General features: G+C 42.0%; 1 protein-coding gene across 2 annotated transcripts in view; it reads left to right on the top strand.

The window, feature by feature from the left end:
- auh (AU RNA binding methylglutaconyl-CoA hydratase) overlaps nucleotides 1-17,915 on the top strand; it is a 223,712-nt gene that overhangs the window by 188,430 nt on the left and 17,367 nt on the right. For both annotated transcript variants that reach the window (XM_033017749.1, XM_033017748.1), the window contains 2 exons: nucleotides 10,239-10,426; nucleotides 13,232-13,282. In XM_033017749.1, the coding sequence (XP_032873640.1) occupies nucleotides 10,239-10,426; nucleotides 13,232-13,282 (239 nt within the window). The remainder of the gene's footprint in view (nucleotides 1-10,238; nucleotides 10,427-13,231; nucleotides 13,283-17,915) is intronic.

Below are 17,915 nucleotides of genomic sequence, written 5' to 3'. Positions count from 1 at the left end.
TCATCCTCTCCTCCCTCCTCCTCCTCTCCCCCAAGAGTGCCAAGATTGAGCCGTCGCGGCACAGCAGCAGCGATAGCGGCCAAGAGCCGCACCGGGGAAAGAATAAGCACCCGCCCACTGCCCTCTCGGTCATCGAACGCAACGCACCACCCCCCCCCCCCCCCCCCACTTCGGATGGCCATGCTAATGCAGTACACTAGATTGGAAAAGATGTAGGTGAATCACTGCCTTAGCTGGAAAGGCTTTTGGGTTCCTGGTCAAACGTAACAGGCGAAAGAACAAGGATTGCTTCTACTTGCTCTCAGACAGAGCAGGAAGAGTTCCATGTGTCTTTACCTTACGCCTCAACAGCCTCGCATTCAACAGCACATCCTTTGCATGTGCAAGCCCAATGCATGTCAAGACACAACGCCTTCCTTTCATCAAGGACTTGTTTATTTTTGCAATAGGATTGGCGTTATTAATTTATTGAATTTATGTTTATTATATATTTATTATATCTCCCTGTGACCTCCTGGGTTCATTTCAATTGTACCCAGATGTTAAATAGCGAATGTTAGAGCTATATTGAAATCTAACCTATGTTATGTAAATTATTTTTTATTATAATTCATTCGTGGTGTATGGATTCTGGTGAGCACAGTTAACATTAATTGCCCATCCCTAATTGCTGATAATCTCTGTGGCTTGCTCGATCCTTTAATAAGGCAGGTAACAGCTAACTAATGTAGATGTTAGCATGTGGGTCACATTAGGTAATGATGGCAAATTATTTCCCAAATTGCTCTTTTACAACATCTTTATGGTTCTAAACGACCTAAAAACGCCCCGACATACTTGGTGCTACGAATACCTACGACTAGCATCACAACCTACCTACGATCTCCTACGACCTTGTGACGACCATGCTGCGAGTATGAGTCAAGGGCAAACTCGGCAGAGATTGTGAATTAGGTCGTAGGACCTAATTCATCTAGGCATGTTGCTCAACCTATTATATAGACAGAAGAGCTTAACAGCCCCTTAATGGCTACATGTTTCCCCCTATCACAGAAATTCCCTTTGTTCCACCAGGAAACCAAGAACCCATTGCCCCATCTCACCTATTCTGCTACCTGGACTAATATGTTTGCTCCATTTCTCAGTTCTGATGAACGAGCTTCGATTTGAAACATTAACTGTTTTCTTTCCATTGGCCTCTTGAGGATTTCCAGCACTTTGTTTTTAATTCAGTTTTAATCAACACTTTTAGTTTTGGTAGTTACTGCCGATCTTGCTCCCATCCCAGTAACCAAGTACTGACGACCATACATTGCCTTGGTCATGGAGTCACAAGTGTATTCAGCAAGGTACAGCTGTTGTAGTTCTTTATTAGCAAAGAAACCTAGAAAGTGATGTATCAAATAAACTATTGGGAAATTAAATCTTAAATTACCTGCTACTATTTCATAAAGCATCTCTCATTTCATCATATGTAACTTACCTCATTATCTTTCTACCATAAACTAAAAATCACATAATCAATATCTGAAGCAATGATTGATTCAACTATGGGTCTTGAAGCGTAGTGCCATCTTGTTAGAATATTTGAAGAACCTCACTGTCTTTTCTGTAAATGTAGCAGTCATGTAGTTAAAGTAGTCATGTATATGAATGGAATTATTATGTGGGCATAATGGATACATTTGGAAATTGTGTTTTCATTAAACTAACAGCACTTATATACAACTAATCTATGGGAACATTATCATAATAACATATTCTGTCTTCTATAAGATTAGCAATTTCCAGTATTTCTTTCTTGTAATTTGCTGAATAGGCTGCTCATATGCTGTCATTAGCTATGTCTGAAATAACCTGTTGCTTTTCCCACTTCAGACCTTGCTCACAGCATTTTGTCCTTTAAATATAAGCAGTGTGATTTTAATTAGGGCAGTCTCAAGAGCCACCTGGCAATACATTCATCAATGTGACTGTCGGAGCATTTGCTTTCTTTCATTTATATTGCTTAAAAATAACACTTGTTCTATTTGTGTCCTTGACAACCATGTTAAAGGCTGGTTACAGTGCCCTCCATAATGTTTGGGACAAAGACCCATCATGTATTTATTTGCGTCTGTACACCACAATTTGAGAATTTTAATATAAAAAAAAAAATCACATGTGGTTAAAGTGCACATTGTTAGATTTTAATAAAGGCCATTTTTATACATTTTGGTTTCACCATGTAGAAATTACAGCAGTGTTTATACATAGTCCCCCCCCCCCCCCCCATTTCAGGGCAACATAATGTTTGAGACACAAAATGTCATGTAAATGAAAGTAGTCATGTTTAGTATTTTGTTGCATATCCTTTGCATGCAATGACTGCTTGAAGTCTGCGATTCATGCTGGGTGTCTTCTCTGGTGATGCTGTGCCAGGCCCGTATTGCAACCGTCTTTAGCTTATGCTTATTTTGGGGGCTAGTCCCCTTCAGTTTTCTCTTCAGCATATAAAAGGCATGCTTAATTGGGTTCAGATCAGGTGATTGACTTGGCCACTCAAGAATTGACCATTTTTTACTTTGAAAAACTCCTTTGTTGCTTTAGCAGTATGTTTGGGATCATTGTCTTGCTGTAGAATGAACCGCCAGTCAATGTGTTTTGAGGCATTTGTTTGAACTTGAGCAGATAGGATGTGTCTATACACTTCAGAATTCATTATGCTACTACCATCAGCAGATGTATCATCAATAAAGATAAGTGAGCCAATACCTTCAGCAGCCATACATGCCCAGGCCATAACACTCCCACCACCATGTTTCAGATGAGGTGGTATGCTTTGGATCTTCGGCAGGTCCTTCTCTCCAATCTTTGCTCTTGCCATCACTCTGATATAAATTAATCTTCATCTCATCTGTCCACAAGACCTTTTTCCAGAAATGTGGTTGCTCTTTTAAGTACTTCTTGGCAAACTGTAACCTGGCCTTCCTATTTATGCGGCTAACCAGTGGTTTGCATCTTGCAGCGTAGCCTCTGCATTTCTGTTCATGAAGACTTCTGCGGACAATGGTCATTGACCTGTCAGACAGGTATTAGGGGATTTTTCTTTATTATAGAGAGAATTATTCTGTCATCAGCTGTGGAGATCTTCCTTGGCCTGCCAGACCCTTTGCGATTAGTAAGCTCACCAGTGCTCTCTTTCTTCTTAATGATGTTCCAAACAGTTGATTTTGGTAAGCCGAAGGTTTGGCTGATGTCTCTAACAATTTTATTCTTGTTTCTCAGTCTTATAATGGCTTATTTGACTTTCATTGGCACAACATAGAAACATAGAAACATAGAAATTAGGTGCAGGAGTAGGCCATTCGGCCCTTCGAGCCTGCACCGCCATTCAATATGATCATGGCTGATCATCCAACTCAGTATCCCGTACCTGCCTTCTCTCCATACCCTCTGATCCCCTTAGCCACAAGGGCCACATCTAACTCCCTCTTAAATCTAGCCAATGAACTGGCCTCGGACAACTTTGGTCCTCATGTTGATAAACAGCAATAAAAGTTTCCAAAGATGATGGAAAGACTGGAGGAAAGACTAGGTGCTGTGAGCTCTCATATTCAGATTCAGATTCAGATTCAGATTCAGATTCAACTTTAATTGTCATTGTCCGTGTACAGTACAGAGACAACGAAATGCATTTAGCATCTCCCTGGAAATGCGACATAGCATATGATTTGAATAAATATTTACATTAGCATATATACAGACATAGTGTTTTTCCCGTGGGAGGAGTGTCCGGGGGGGGGGGTGATTGGCAGTCACCGAGGTACGTTGTTGAGTAGAGTGACAGCCGCCGGGAAGAAGCTGTTCCTGGACCTGCTGGTCCGGCAAAGGAGAGACCTGTAGCGCCTCCCGGATGGTAGGAGGGTAAACAGTCCATGGTTGGGGTGAGAGCAGTCCTTGGCGATGCTGAGCGCCCTCCGCAGACAACGCTTGCTTTGGACAGACTCAATGGAGGGGAGCGAGGAACCGGTGATGAGTTGGGCAATTTTCACCACCCTCTGCAATGCCTTCCGGTCGGAGACAGAGCAGTTGCCATACCATACTGTGATACAGTTGGTAAGGATGCTCTCGATGGTGCAGCGGTAGAAGCTCACCAGGATCTGAGGAGACAGATGGACCTTCTTCAGTCTCCTCAGGAAGAAGAGACGCTGGTGAGCCTTCTTGATCAGAGTTGAGGTATTGTGGGTCCAAGAGAGGTCATCGGAGATGTTAACACCCAGGAACCTGAAGCTAGAAACACGTTCCACCTCCGTCCCGTTAATGTGGATGGGGGTGTGCGTGCCGCCCCTGGACTTCCTGAAGTCTACAATGAGCTCCTTGGTCTTCTTGGAGTTAAGGGCCAGGTTGTTGTCAGCGCACCATGCTGCTAAGTGCTGGACCTCCTCCCTGTAGGCCGACTCATCGTTGTTGCTGATGAGGCCAATCACCGTTGTATCATCTGCATACTTGATGATGGTGTTAGTACCATGTACAGGTGTGTAGTCATAGGTGAAGAGGGAGTAGAGGAGGGGGCTCAGCACACAGCCCTGTGGAATGCCGGTGTTCAGGGTGAGGGTTGAAGAGGTGTGCTTGTCTAACCTAACAGACTGTGGTCTGTTGGTTAGAAAGTCCAGTATCCAGTTGCAGAGGGAGGGATCGATGCCCAGGTTACCGAGTTTGGTGATCAGTTTAGATGGTATAATGGTGTTGAATGCTGAGCTGTAATCGATGAACAGCATTCTTACGTAAGTGTCTCTGTTGTCGAGGTGGGAGAGGGCGGAGTGAAGTGCCGTTGAGATGGCATCCTCCGTACTCCTGTTCTTGCGGTAGGCAAACTGATAGGGATCCAGTGTGGGGGGTAGGCAGCTTTTGAGGTGTGCCAGGACCAGCCTCTCGAAGCACTTGGTGATGATGGAGGTAAGTGCAACTGGGCGGAAGTCGTTGAGGCTTGCCGCAGTGGAGTGTTTTGGCACTGGCACGATGGAGGTGGTTTTAAGGCACGTGGGGACAACTGCTTGGGCAAGTGACAGGTTGAAGATGTCAGTCCAGACGTCTGTCAGCTGCGCAGCACAGGCCCTGAGCACGCGCCCGGGGATGCCGTCAGGGCCAGCAGCCTTACGTGCATTAGTCCTACTCAGTGCCACGTATACGTCATAGGGGGTGAGTGTGAGGGGTTGGTGATCGGCAGGGAGCACAGCCTTGATGGCTGTCTCTAGATTGTCCCTGTCGAAGCGGCCATAGAAGTGATTAAGCTCCTCAAGGAAGGAGGCGTCGCTGGATGTGGGGGTGGTGTTGGAGGGTCTATAGTCTGTGATGGCCTGGATGCCTTGCCACATGCGTCGGGGGTCGGAGTTGTTGTTGAAGTGCTCCTCAATCCTGAGCTTATGGCAGTGCTTGGCCTTCTTGATGCCCCTCTTCAGGTTAGCCCTGGATGAGCTGTAGGCTCGAGCATCGCCTGACCTGAAAGCGGTGTCCCGTGCTTTCAGCAGTAGCCTGACCTGCATTATCTGCATTAAGGAGGCAATTAAATACACCTGAGCAATTACAAACACCTGTGAAGCCATGTGTCCCAAACATTATGGTGCCCTGAAATGTGGGGACTATGTATAAACACAGCTGTATTTTCTACATGGTGAAACCAAAATGTATTAAAATGCCCTTTAATAAAATCTGACAATGTGCACTTTAACCACTTTCTATTCTATTCTTTCTATTACAAATCTCAAATTGTGGAGTACAGAGGCAAATAAATAAATGACGGGTCTGTCCCAAACATGGCAATACATTCATCAATGTGACTGTCGGAGCATTTGCTTTCTTTCATTTATATTGCTTAAAAATAACACTTCAAAGCATGTTCTATTTGTGGCCTTGACAACCATGTTAAAGCCTGGTTATGTTTATTATTTACCTTGGTGCTTTTTTTTCCAGTCATTAAACTTCTTGCAGTTAACCTCCAGGGTGTTTCAACTGACTTCAGATGGCCAATTTAGTGAATTATTGTTGTACTTTCCAAGTCTGAAAAGTTTTCTTATACTGGTGTTGCCTCACCAGAAGTTTTTTATGAACAATAAAGATTGGGATGCCATGTTGTGTGAAGCAAGTGTGTAGTAAAATATGAGCATCAATTTTGTTCATCTGTTTCAATCAAATAATGCTTAATGCCAGGCAGTAAAGACATTAGCCTATCCCATGTCCTCTTCACTTCATCAATAATCTGCACTTGACTGAGAATGCAGGTAAAAATGCAGGTCATTCGTGAATAACCAATGGTGAACCCTTGCCACGCACAGTTCAAATTCCATGAATTTAGTAGAAATATCAGTATATTCAATTTTATTTTGCTATTTTCTTCAAGATGTTTACCCTGTAACTTGATAATAGCAAATAAAAATACTTAAAGTCTAAAAAAATAGGAAATAGTATCATAACTTTGAAAAACTTGCCATTATCATTTTGTATATTACAGGAGTAGCTGACAGGGTCAATATTCCCTGTGCTTCATCGTCAATATTTATGAGTAAAGACTAATATTAAAACATCCGAAACAAAAAGAGAAAATGCTGGAATACTCAGCAGGTTAGGTCACATCTGTGGGAATAGTGCTAGAGTTTTGGGTTGGAGGCCCTGAGTCAGCACTAAGCCATCCAGATCATTCCAGGTGTTAAATAGCGAATGTAAGAGCTCAAACTATATTGAAATCTAACCTATGCTATGTAAATTATTCATGGTGTTTGGATTCTGGTGAGCAAAGTTAACATTAATTGCCCATCCCTAATTGTAGCAATGTTACAACATTTTGAGATTTAAAAAATCAAGTCTGCAATTTATCCCATCAGATAAAGCACAAAAATAAGTTTAATTTGACACCAAATTCACTTTCATATCTTCAGTACTAAAAAAGTAATGGCCATTTTCATACTCGGAAATTAGCATCTTGTTCCCTATTGATTTTCCATTGACTTAACACAAAAGCTGTGATCGAGGACAGTGAAATGGCCATAACTTTCTTAAAAATTAAGAGAACTTAAATTAAATAAGAGAATTAAGACCCCATTCGCTGTGATGGCATTTCAGTCTCAGTCACAGAGGCCGACATCAGGAAATCCTTCAGAGGGGTGAACCCCCGAAAAGCACTTGGTCCTGATTGTATACCCGGTCGTGTTCTAAAAACCTGTGCGGACCAACTGGCGGGAGTTTTTACGGACATTTTCAACCTCTCACCTCTGAGGTCTGAGGTCCCCACCTGCTTTAAAAGGGCATCAATTATACCAGTGCCCAAGAAGAGTAAGGTGACGTGCCTCAATGACTATCGACCAGTGGCACTAACGCCGGTGGTGATGAAGTGCTTTGAGAGGCTGATCATGGAGCAAATGAACTCCTACGTCGACAAAAACCTGGACCCACTGCAGTTCGCTTACCGCCACAACAGATCAACGGTGGATCCGATCTCGCTGGCCCTCCACTCCGCACTGGACCACTTGGACAACAAAAACTCATATGTCAGGCTGTTATTCATCGATTACAGCTCGGCATTCAACACAATCATCCCCTCCAAACTGGTTACCAAACTCGCAGAACTGGGTCTCTGCACATCCCTCTGCAACTGGATCCTCGACTTCCTCATCCACAGACCACAGCCTGTTCGTATTGGTGGAAATGTGTCAGCCTCGATAACAATCAGTATGGGAGCACCTCAAGGCTGCGTGCTCAGCCCCCTGCTGTACTCACTCTATACCCATGACTGAGTAGCCAACCACAGTGCGAACTCCATCATCAAGTTCGCTGACGACACCACTGTTGTGGGACGTATCACTGATGGGGATGAGTCAGAGTACAGAAGAGAGATCGAGCAACTGTCCATATGGTGCCAGCGCAATAACCTGGCCCTCAACACCAGCAAAACCAAGGAACTGATTGTGGACTTTGGAAGGAGTAGGAGGGGGACCCACAGCCCCATTTATATCAACGGGTCGATGGTTGAAAGGGTCAAAAACTTCAAATTCCTGGGCGTGCACATCTCTGAAGATCTTTCCTGGTCCGAGAACACTAACGCAATTGTCAAAAAAGCTCATCAGCGCCTCTACTTCCTGAGAAGATTACGGAGATTCGGTTTGTCAAGGAAGACTCTCTCTAACTTCTACAGGTGCACAGTAGAGAGCATGCTGACCGGTTGCATCGTGGCTTGGTTCGGCAATTTGAGCGCCCTGGAGAGGAAAAGACTACAAAAAGTAGTAAACACTGCCCAGTCCATCATCGGCTCTGACCATCCTTCCATCGAGGGGATTTATCGCAGTCGCTGCCTCAAAAAGGCTGGCAGTATCATCAAAGACCCACACCATCCTGGCCACACACTCTTCTCCCTGCTACTTTCAGGTAGAAGGTACAGGAGCCTGAAGACTGCAACAACCAGGTTCAAGAATAGCTACTTCCCCACAGCCATCAGTCTATTAAACCTGGCTCGGACAAAACTCTGATTATTAATAACCACTTTCTGCTATTTGCACTTTATCAGTTTATTTATTCATGTGTGTATATATTTATATCATGGTATATGGACACATTTATCTGTTTTGTAGTAAATGCCTACTATTTTCTGTGTGCTTAAGCAAAGCAAGAATTTCATTGTCCTATACAGGGACACATGACAATAAACTCACTTGAACTTGAACTTGAACTTGAACTGAAAGACATTTTCAGTTATTATAGATTCAAGCATTCTGAAACAAATATGAAACAATCTTACTTGGATGACCTGAAATTTAAGCAAATAATTAGTTAGTTACCCAATTGTGGCTAATTCCAAACTTCAATTACTAGATCTAAACATCTATCCATTTCTTAAGAAAAGATTAACATTTTTAAATAGCCAAAGTGTCCAAATAACATTCACAAAGAATTCACAATTTTAAATCTCATTTACATTAATTTATAGGCCAAATGGAAGGAATTTAGTGTTCAATTGCTGTAAATTAATGGCCATGGTAAATTAATCAGCTTTCGAGTGGGATCCTGTGGAACTCTGGAACGCGCTGGTTTGGAACGTTCCCATTGCGGTAGATTTGTACCCCATATGCCCAGAAAAAGACTGCGGGATTTAATGGGGCCCCAAATTAGCTACTCGCAACATAAAACTTTGTATAAAGGGATCTTAAGAAACATACCTACTAATTGCTGTTAATCTCTGTGGCTTGCTAGATCCTTCGATAAAGCAGGTAACAGATAATTAATGTCGATGTTAGCATGTGGGTCACATTAGGTAATGATGGCAAATTTATTTCCCAAATTGCTCTTTTACAACATCTTTATGGTTCTAAACGACGCAGGATTAAAATTTGTACCCATACCATGTGGAAAATGTTTCTACTGTTGTAACCATAATATATAATGCAGACTCCAACGGTAGATTACTGATACTAATTTTCTAATTCCAGATTTCTTAGTTTAGTTTAGAGATACAGCACGGAAACAGGCCCTTTGGCACACTGAGTCCGCGCCGATCTGCAATCCCCATCCACTAACACTATCCTAAGCACTAGGGACAATCTACAATTTTTACCGAAGCTAACCTACAAACCTGTACATCTTTGGAGTGTGGGAGGAAACCGGAGCACCGGAGAAAACCCAGAGGTAACTGGGAAAACATACAAACTCTATACAGACAGCACCCATGGTCAGGATCGAACTCAGGTCTCTGGCGCTGTAAGGCAGCAACTCTACCGCTGCGCTATCATTCCGCCCTTAATTTCCTTCTTACTTAATTTAACTTAATATCCAGCACAGTAGCTGGAAATTTATCATAATTTTGGGTGGCTTAACAGAACATTATTAACCAATTGATGGCCAACAGGCAGCCAACTGGCTGAGGATAGAGCTCATTTAAATGTCACATTGAATTTTGGATCCATAGTAAAACTGTAAATGTACATGGTGCCACCTGACCAAGGAAAGCAAACTGTTTTAAATATAGTATTTTCTTCTATTAAAAAGATGGTGGAATATTTCATGACAATTAAGTATGTAGCATGATTGACGCAAGATTTACTGTGATAAAAATAGTTTCATATGTTGTCGTATTCAAACATACTTTTTTTGCTTGTTATAACATGGATTGTATTATTTTAGTCTGAGAGATAGGACTAGCAGTATTTTTTTTACATCATTGCATCATGGCAGGAGATTGCTGAAGCAGTTTTGTACCTTATTGTTTTAAACAGGTGGCACACAACGCCTCCCTCGCACTGTAGGAGTATCCATGGCAAAGGAACTTATCTTTTCTGGACGAGTGGTTGATGGCACTGAAGCGAAAACAATTGGTCTGGTCAGTCACGTTGTGGAACAGAATGAAGCTGGAGATGCAGCCTATCACCGAGCATTATCCCTTGCAAAAGAATTTTTACCTCAGGTACATAAATCCTTTTAATATTTTTCTTGTTAAGATTGTTCAGTACATTTTCCTAAAACTTACTATTATATTTTAAAGAATTTATAACACCAAACAAAACTACGTTACTAGCAACAGGATGGCTAGGACATGGACTTAACCGCAAATTACCAGCTCACCGCAAAGTACTTCTGTGAAGTTCATAGATCAATTGAAAACGCCTCTGACAGTGCAGCAGTTCTTCAATACTCTGCAGAACTGACAACCTATTTTTTTGTGCTCAAGATTCTGAGCTTGCTAATAAACGTGGGGCTCAGTATTAACATTAACCTTAGTAACACCTCCACAATAGCCACTGCAGGGTTACTTACAAATGTGGACAATGAACTTGAGGTAAATGTGCTCTTGACTTTCTTTTTAGCAGTCTTTAATGGGTCATCCAATGTCCCTGTGTGGTTTTGAGGCACTTGCATGGTGTTACACACAGTTTATTGCACTGAAGAAAGGCATTCAGCCTGATTTGCTCATCTTGGTGTTTGCGCTTCCATAATCCTCCTCTCATCCTCTTTTATTTCACCTCATCAATATATTTTCCATTTCTTTCTCCCTCACAGTAATCTATCTTACTTTATACGCATCTGTGCAAATGACCTGAAATACTTCTTGCAATGATGTATGTTACATTTCAACCACTTTCTAGGCAAACAAATTTCAAATTAATCACTTATAAGTGAGTTCTATTTTTGACGGGTTCTGGATCTCCTTCAATAGGAACTATTGGTGTGTCTAAATGTAAAAAATAAACTCCACTGTCCATTCTTTGTTGATGAAGGTTATTACAGTTTTGGATTTGATTCGGTAAATCTTATTTGCCCCTTCTTCAGTAACTTTGTATTCTTTCAGTAATATGGAGACAAACCTTTCAGTCCTTCAAGTAAGTCCATTATGGTCTGTGCATGATGAATGTAACTTGCTAATTAGAATACAAAGTAACTCAGCGGGTCAGGCAACAACTCAGGAGGACATCGATAGGCAATGTTTTGGGTCAGGCTGCTTCTTCAAACTGATTGTAGTGGGGGGGAAAGCTGGAAAAGAGGCGGGGACAGTGCAGAGCCTGGCAAGTGATAAGTTTGTACTTGTTAATTTTTCATATTTTCATATTTTTCATGGAGTAGTAGCTCTACTCAATAATCAAAAATCTGTAGCCTCCTTTTGCTCTGGTATTTTATTTAATTCCCATGTTTAATCGATAATGTTTTATTATTAATGTTTAATGTTTTATGTGTCATTCCTAACTGTCACTGTATGTCATGTTGTCACTTGTGGGCAAATTCCTTGTATGTGAATGCTTGGCCAATAAATAAACATTCATTCATTCATTCATTCATTCATATCTGTCTCTCGAAAATGAACCCTGAGCTGTGTTTACTTTTAATATGACCAAATCTGCATCCAGCATCTGCAGTTCTTTCTTTAAAATTAGCTTACAATGCTGTTTCTAGGTCACCCCCATTAATACACTAATTTTCCATGGAGATATGAGATTTTATACTTAGCAAAATATTGAAATTATACCTCTAATTCCAAACTATAAGCTAATCATACAACAGGTGTCCCAGTATTAAATCTTTGAACATTCTGGACATTCATAGTTTTAAACTGATTTATCACCTTTAACTAATACACTCAGATTTCCATTTCATAGATGCGTTGCTTACACTTGTCCACTTGTTTGTTGACTCCGCAATACTTTTAATAATTACCATTATTTAAAGAAGGCTCCTGGAGTGAAAATAAGAAGCTTGCTTTATAGTTATTATTGTTGTGAGGTATTCTCAGCTGTGGGAGATAGTTGGAACCTGCCAGCACAACCAGGTAAGTGCCTCTTTTAATCATTGAAAGATGCAGCACAGGATCAGTGCCTTTAGCTCAACGGGTCTGCACCGACCATCAACTACGCTAAAATTCTTGCCTACTTGCTTTACACCAGTCAATTAACTATTCAATTGGGATGTGCAGGGCAACTAGAGAACTTTTGGAAACTCAAGAGACTGCAAATGCTGTAATCTTGAACAAAAACAGACTACTGGAGGAATTCAGTGGATCATCCAGCATCTTCAGTCATGCCTCGAAATGTTGTCTGTCTGTTTCCCTCCAAAGATGCTGCCTGCCCAGCTGAGTTCCACTAGCAGTCTGTTATTTTTTTGCCTATTGGGGATTCCATGAAGTTTTAATGGTGCTGCTAAGAACAAAGACTTACTTTCTGGAAAACATGCAAGGTCAAATATCCCTCCGGTTACTTCCTGGTATTGTAGAGTACAACATAATTCATATGGTGTATGGGAGAAGAGTTTTTGGCCTGTTAGAAAATTCATTTTAAAATTAAAGTGCAGTAATTCAAGTTCAAGTGAGTTTATTGTCATGTGTCCCTGATAGAACAATGAAATTCTTGCTTGCTTCAGCACACAGAATTTAGTAGGCATTTACTACAAAACAGATCAGTGTGTCCATATACCGTAATATAAATATATACACAAATGAATAAATAAACTGTAATAAAGTGCAAATAACAGATAATTGGTTATTAATAATCAGTTTTGTCCGAGCCAGGTTTAATGGGTATGCTTGCCCCTTACTGATCAAATGTGTTTCAAGACAAATAATCCAACGAGAAACAGCTGCTCCCAATTATATGATTTGCACTCTTTGAATTGATAAGGACAATGCTTTGTACATATTTGATTAATTAATATGTTTGTTTATCATGTGTGTTCTAAGATTCTTGAGTTAAATAAATCTGTGTTAATAATTTCTTGTATTTTTAAGGGACCTATTGCAGTGAGATTAGCAAAACTAGCCATCAACCAAGGCATGGAGGTAAATTCTGTTTGTCTATGCTTGACTATTATTTGTCTTATCAACTATGGATCAACTACGGATTCCATAGGAACTGTTATTTTAAATAGGCTATTCTCAGTCCTGTACAAGCACTGCCCATCCTATTCAGAACTAAATTTAACAATGATAAACTCTCAACTATAGTTTTAGGGGATGCATCAGGAATTGGTTTACATGTCAGTATTGCTACTTGTTATTTCATTTATGGGTTGCACAAATGATGTGAGAAGTTTATTTACAAATTAATTCTGATGGAAATAGACTGGAGTTACAAAGCCTACATCTGATTCACAAAGTGCCATTGTCATATTCATTTAATCCGGTCATTCTGTTGTTTTATTCCCAAGGGTTTCTAGAATAGTTTCGGTAAAGGGATTCTAAAATGTATTAGTCCGAAAATTCTCTTTTAGTTAAGGAAGAGGTTTCTAGGATTTAAATTCTCATTTTTAAGTCCTAGTATCATCCTCATCATTTGTTATCTGTCCTTCAGGCAGGCAAGACTACTTTTGTAGGTCAGGCAAAAATGTACTTTGGGCATTCTAAGTTTGAGCAAGCCATACAATATACCATAGCAGAGCCACTTTAATATAACATGCACGCGTATTTTTTTCAAATAGATCCAAGTTTTAAGGTTTTTTTGATAATCTTTCAAAAGCACTTTTTTATTTCTCTAATCTTCCCTATTCCATTAATGTGTCAAACACTGCATTCTCTTGAATCTGACATTCTTGCACATACTGTAGCAATTCTTGAATGTTTATGTTGGGATGACATAGTGAAAGTTTTACACTTCATTGGTTTGTGTTTTGCTACCGTTTGGTACTAAAGGTGGAGAAACATTCCTTTCTCCAAAGAATGCTGCAAATACTTAAAGATTCTAATGTTGGATTCAGATGATAAACTGGTCACAGTGTCCCAGCTTTCCTTTTATAAAAAGCTAACCAAGCTTTCCTTTTATAAAAAGAAAAATAAATATCACCAACTGAATAAAATCTCATGGAATGTGCAGCACAAGCAGGCAGTCAGCCCACTGGTGCACATCGTTGATACCTCCTTCAGCTAACTAGTTCAGTTTATGTTTCTATTGCTTTCTTCACCTTGCTTTTATTTACCTTCTCCTTAAACACACATTTACTGATCTATTCTGCCATTGCTTCTGCCAGTGAGATTTCATGTCTGAGCCAGAACTACCAAAAACAGAATGTTAACGACATGGAGAAATATTCAACCATTATTAAAGATCTATTCATACAGTTAAAGACAGTTTTTTATTCATTTTACAATGTTGAAAATCCGGCACTAAAATACACTCAAATATTTAAACTTTGATTTCAAGCCTTATGATGTAGCTTCACTGTTTGCATTCTTCCCCATTTGTGAGCCAGAAATAGTCTTGCACAGTTTGTGCAAATTCCCCATTTCGAGTGATACAGAATTATTGTAGCTGCAGACTCTTTACTGATTCTGTAAACCAGACCTTCCTGGCAAGAGGCTGTTGAAGCCTTCCTCGGTGACAGGTCCACTTTCACTAAGTTTCCTGCACACGAGACGTGTTAATTAGTTAGTTAGGAGAGCAGAATGGAGATTATGTGGTTGCAACCAAGACTCTAGGATGGTGTGTTCTAGAAGGAACTGCAAATGCTGGAAGATCGAAGGTACACAAAAATGCTGGAGAAACTCCGCGGGTGCAGCAGCATCTATGGAGCGAAGGAAATAGGCGACGTTTCGGGCCGAAACCCTTCTTCAGACTGATGGGGGGGAGAAGGAAGGAAAAAGGGAGGAGGAGGAGCCCGAGGGCGGGGGGATGGGAGGAGACAGCTCAAGGGTTAAGGAAGGGGAGGAGACAGCAAGGGCTAGCAAAACTGGGAGAATTCAGCGTTCATGCCATCTGGACGCAAGCAACCCAGGCGGAATATGAGGTGCTGTTCCTCCAATTTCCGGTGTTGCTCACTCTGGCAATGGAGGAGACCCAGGACAGAGAGGTCGGATTGTGAATGGGAGGGGGAGTTGAAGTGCTGAGCCACCGGGAGTTCAGGTAGGTTATTGAGGACTGAGCGGAGGTGTTCGGCGAAACGATCGCCCAACCTCCGCTTAGTCTCCCCGATGTAAATCAGCTGACATCTAGAGCAGCGGATGCAGTAGATGAGGTTGGAGGAGATACAGGTGAACCTTTGTCGCACCTGGAACGACTGCTTGGATCCTTTAATGGAGTCGAGGGGGGAGGTGAAGGGACAGGTGTTGCATTTCTTGCGGTTGCAACGGAAAGTGCCCGGGGAGGGGGTGGTACGGGAGGGAAGGGAAGAATTGACAAGGGAGTTGCGGAGGGAGCGGTCTTTGCGGAAGGTAGACATAGGGGGAGATGGGAAGATGTGGCGAGTGGTGGGGTCAAGTTGGAGGTGGCGGAAATGGCGGAGGATTATTTGTTGTATTTGCCGGCTGGTGGGGTGAAAGGTGAGGACTAGGGGGACTCTGCCCTTGTTGCGAGTGCGGGGATGGGGAGAGAGAGCAGTGTTGCGGGGTATGGATGAGACCCTGGTGCGAGCCTCATCTATGGTGGCGGAGGGGAATCCCCGTTCCCTGAAGTACTGGTGATCCAGGATGTCTCCAAGGACATTCTCAAGGGGGAGGGGGAGCAGCCAGGTCATCATGCACATTGGCACAAATGATGGGTAGGAAAAGTGATGAGAGTGAATGCAGGGAGTTAGATAAAAGGTTAAAATGCAAGACCTCAACGGTAATAATATTAGGTCATGTGATAGGAACAGAATTAGGCCATTCGGCCCATCAAATCTACTCCGCCATTCAATCATGGCTGATCTATTTCTCCCTCCTAACCCCATTCTCCTGCTTTCTCCCCATAACCCTGACACCCATACTAATTAAGAACATATCTCTTCCTTAAAAATATCCATTGACTTGGCCTCCACACCCCTTTGTGGCAAAGAATTCCACAGATACAGATAATTTTCAGATTATTTGCAGTGCCTTGTGCTAATGAGGGTTGGAATAGGAAGATAGGACAGTTAAATGTGTGGCTGAGGACTTGATGGGGGGGGGGGGGGGGGGGTGATGCATTCAGATTTTTGTACTATTGCGATCTCTAATGCAGCAGAAAAGACTGTACAAGAAGGACAGGTTGCACCTTAACTGGAGGGGGACCAATACACTTGCATGGAAGTTTATTAGTGCAACTCAGGAGGGTTTAGACTAGTGTGGCAGGGGATGAAAACCAGAGTACAAGGTTAGCAAATTGGAAGTACTGGTGGCAAGGTAGATATTATGACCAGTAAGACTCAAAGGGAAGACAGGCATGTAGAGGTTAAGGAATATCGTGAAACAGATGGTGTGTTTATTTCAACATATTTCAACACCATGCGTAAAGCCAATGAACTTAGAGCCTCGATCAGTGTTAGCAAAAATGACATTGTGGCAATTTGGTTATGAGAGGGACCAGACTGGCAGCTCAATGTTTCAAACATGATAGAAAGGTAGGCAAGAGGTGGAAGAGTTGCTCTACTAATCAGGGAGAATGTCACGGCAGCACTCAGAGAGGATATTATGAATTCGTCCACTGAGGCAATTATGGATTGAGCTCAAAAATACGATTGGTGTTTTCACTGATGGGATTATACTATAGGCCCAAAAGCCAGCTGAAGGTAGAGAAACAAATGTGTAGACACAGGCCCATACGAAGCTTTTCAAAAAGGGGGGTGGCATGACAGGATTACAAAAAACATAATGTGTGCGCTGCACACATCACGAGCGAGAAGCGTGAAGTCCCTTGATGCCAGGGTCCAGGGCCTGCTTAAGGGCCCTGGAAGCTCAGGGGTTTTAGATGCTCTCTGATCCATTCTGAGCCTTGTTTTGGAGCATTTTTGCACCAAATTTATGACCAATATTTCAGAAATTAACAGGAATCTGAGGTAGATTTTTCACACAAAGGGTGCTGGGTGTATGTAACGAGCTGCCAGAGGAGGTAGTTAAGACTGGGACTATCCTAATGTTTAAGAGACATTTGGACACGTACACGGATAGGACAGATTTAGATGGATATGGGCCAAACGTGTATGAGTGGGACTAGTGTAGATGGGACATGTCGGTCGGTGTGGGCAAGTTGGGCTGAAGGGCCTGTTTTCACACTGCATCATTCTATGACTAAAAAGTGAAGAAGAAAAATGCATGTAGATAAGTAGAGCAGATTTGAAAGAGGAGTGAAATGTAAAGGCAGAGAGAGGTTTATGGGTGGAAAGGAACATAGGAAAGGAGGGGGGAGAGTGGGCTTGGGCAGATGGGTGAAGCGAAAATAGTCACAAAGTGCTGGAGTAACTCAGTGGGTCAGGCAGCATCTGCGGAGAATATGAATAGGCGACATTTCACTGAATGCTGGAGTAACTCAGCGAGTCAGGCAGCATCTGTTGAGAACATGGATACGTGACATATCACAGAGTGCTGGAGTAACTCAGTGAGTCAGGCAGCATCTGTGGAGAACATGGATAGGTGACATGTCACAGAGTGCTGGAGTAACTCAGTGGGTCAGGCAGCATCTCTGGAGAAAAGGTATGGATTATAGCTCGGGTCAAGACCGTTCTTTAGTAATATTCATGATGTGCCA

This window comes from Amblyraja radiata, chromosome 3, assembly GCF_010909765.2.
Source record: "Amblyraja radiata isolate CabotCenter1 chromosome 3, sAmbRad1.1.pri, whole genome shotgun sequence".
In the NCBI taxonomy this organism is placed as follows: Eukaryota; Metazoa; Chordata; class Chondrichthyes; order Rajiformes; family Rajidae; genus Amblyraja; species Amblyraja radiata.
This window is presented reverse-complemented; position numbering and strand designations above follow the sequence as displayed.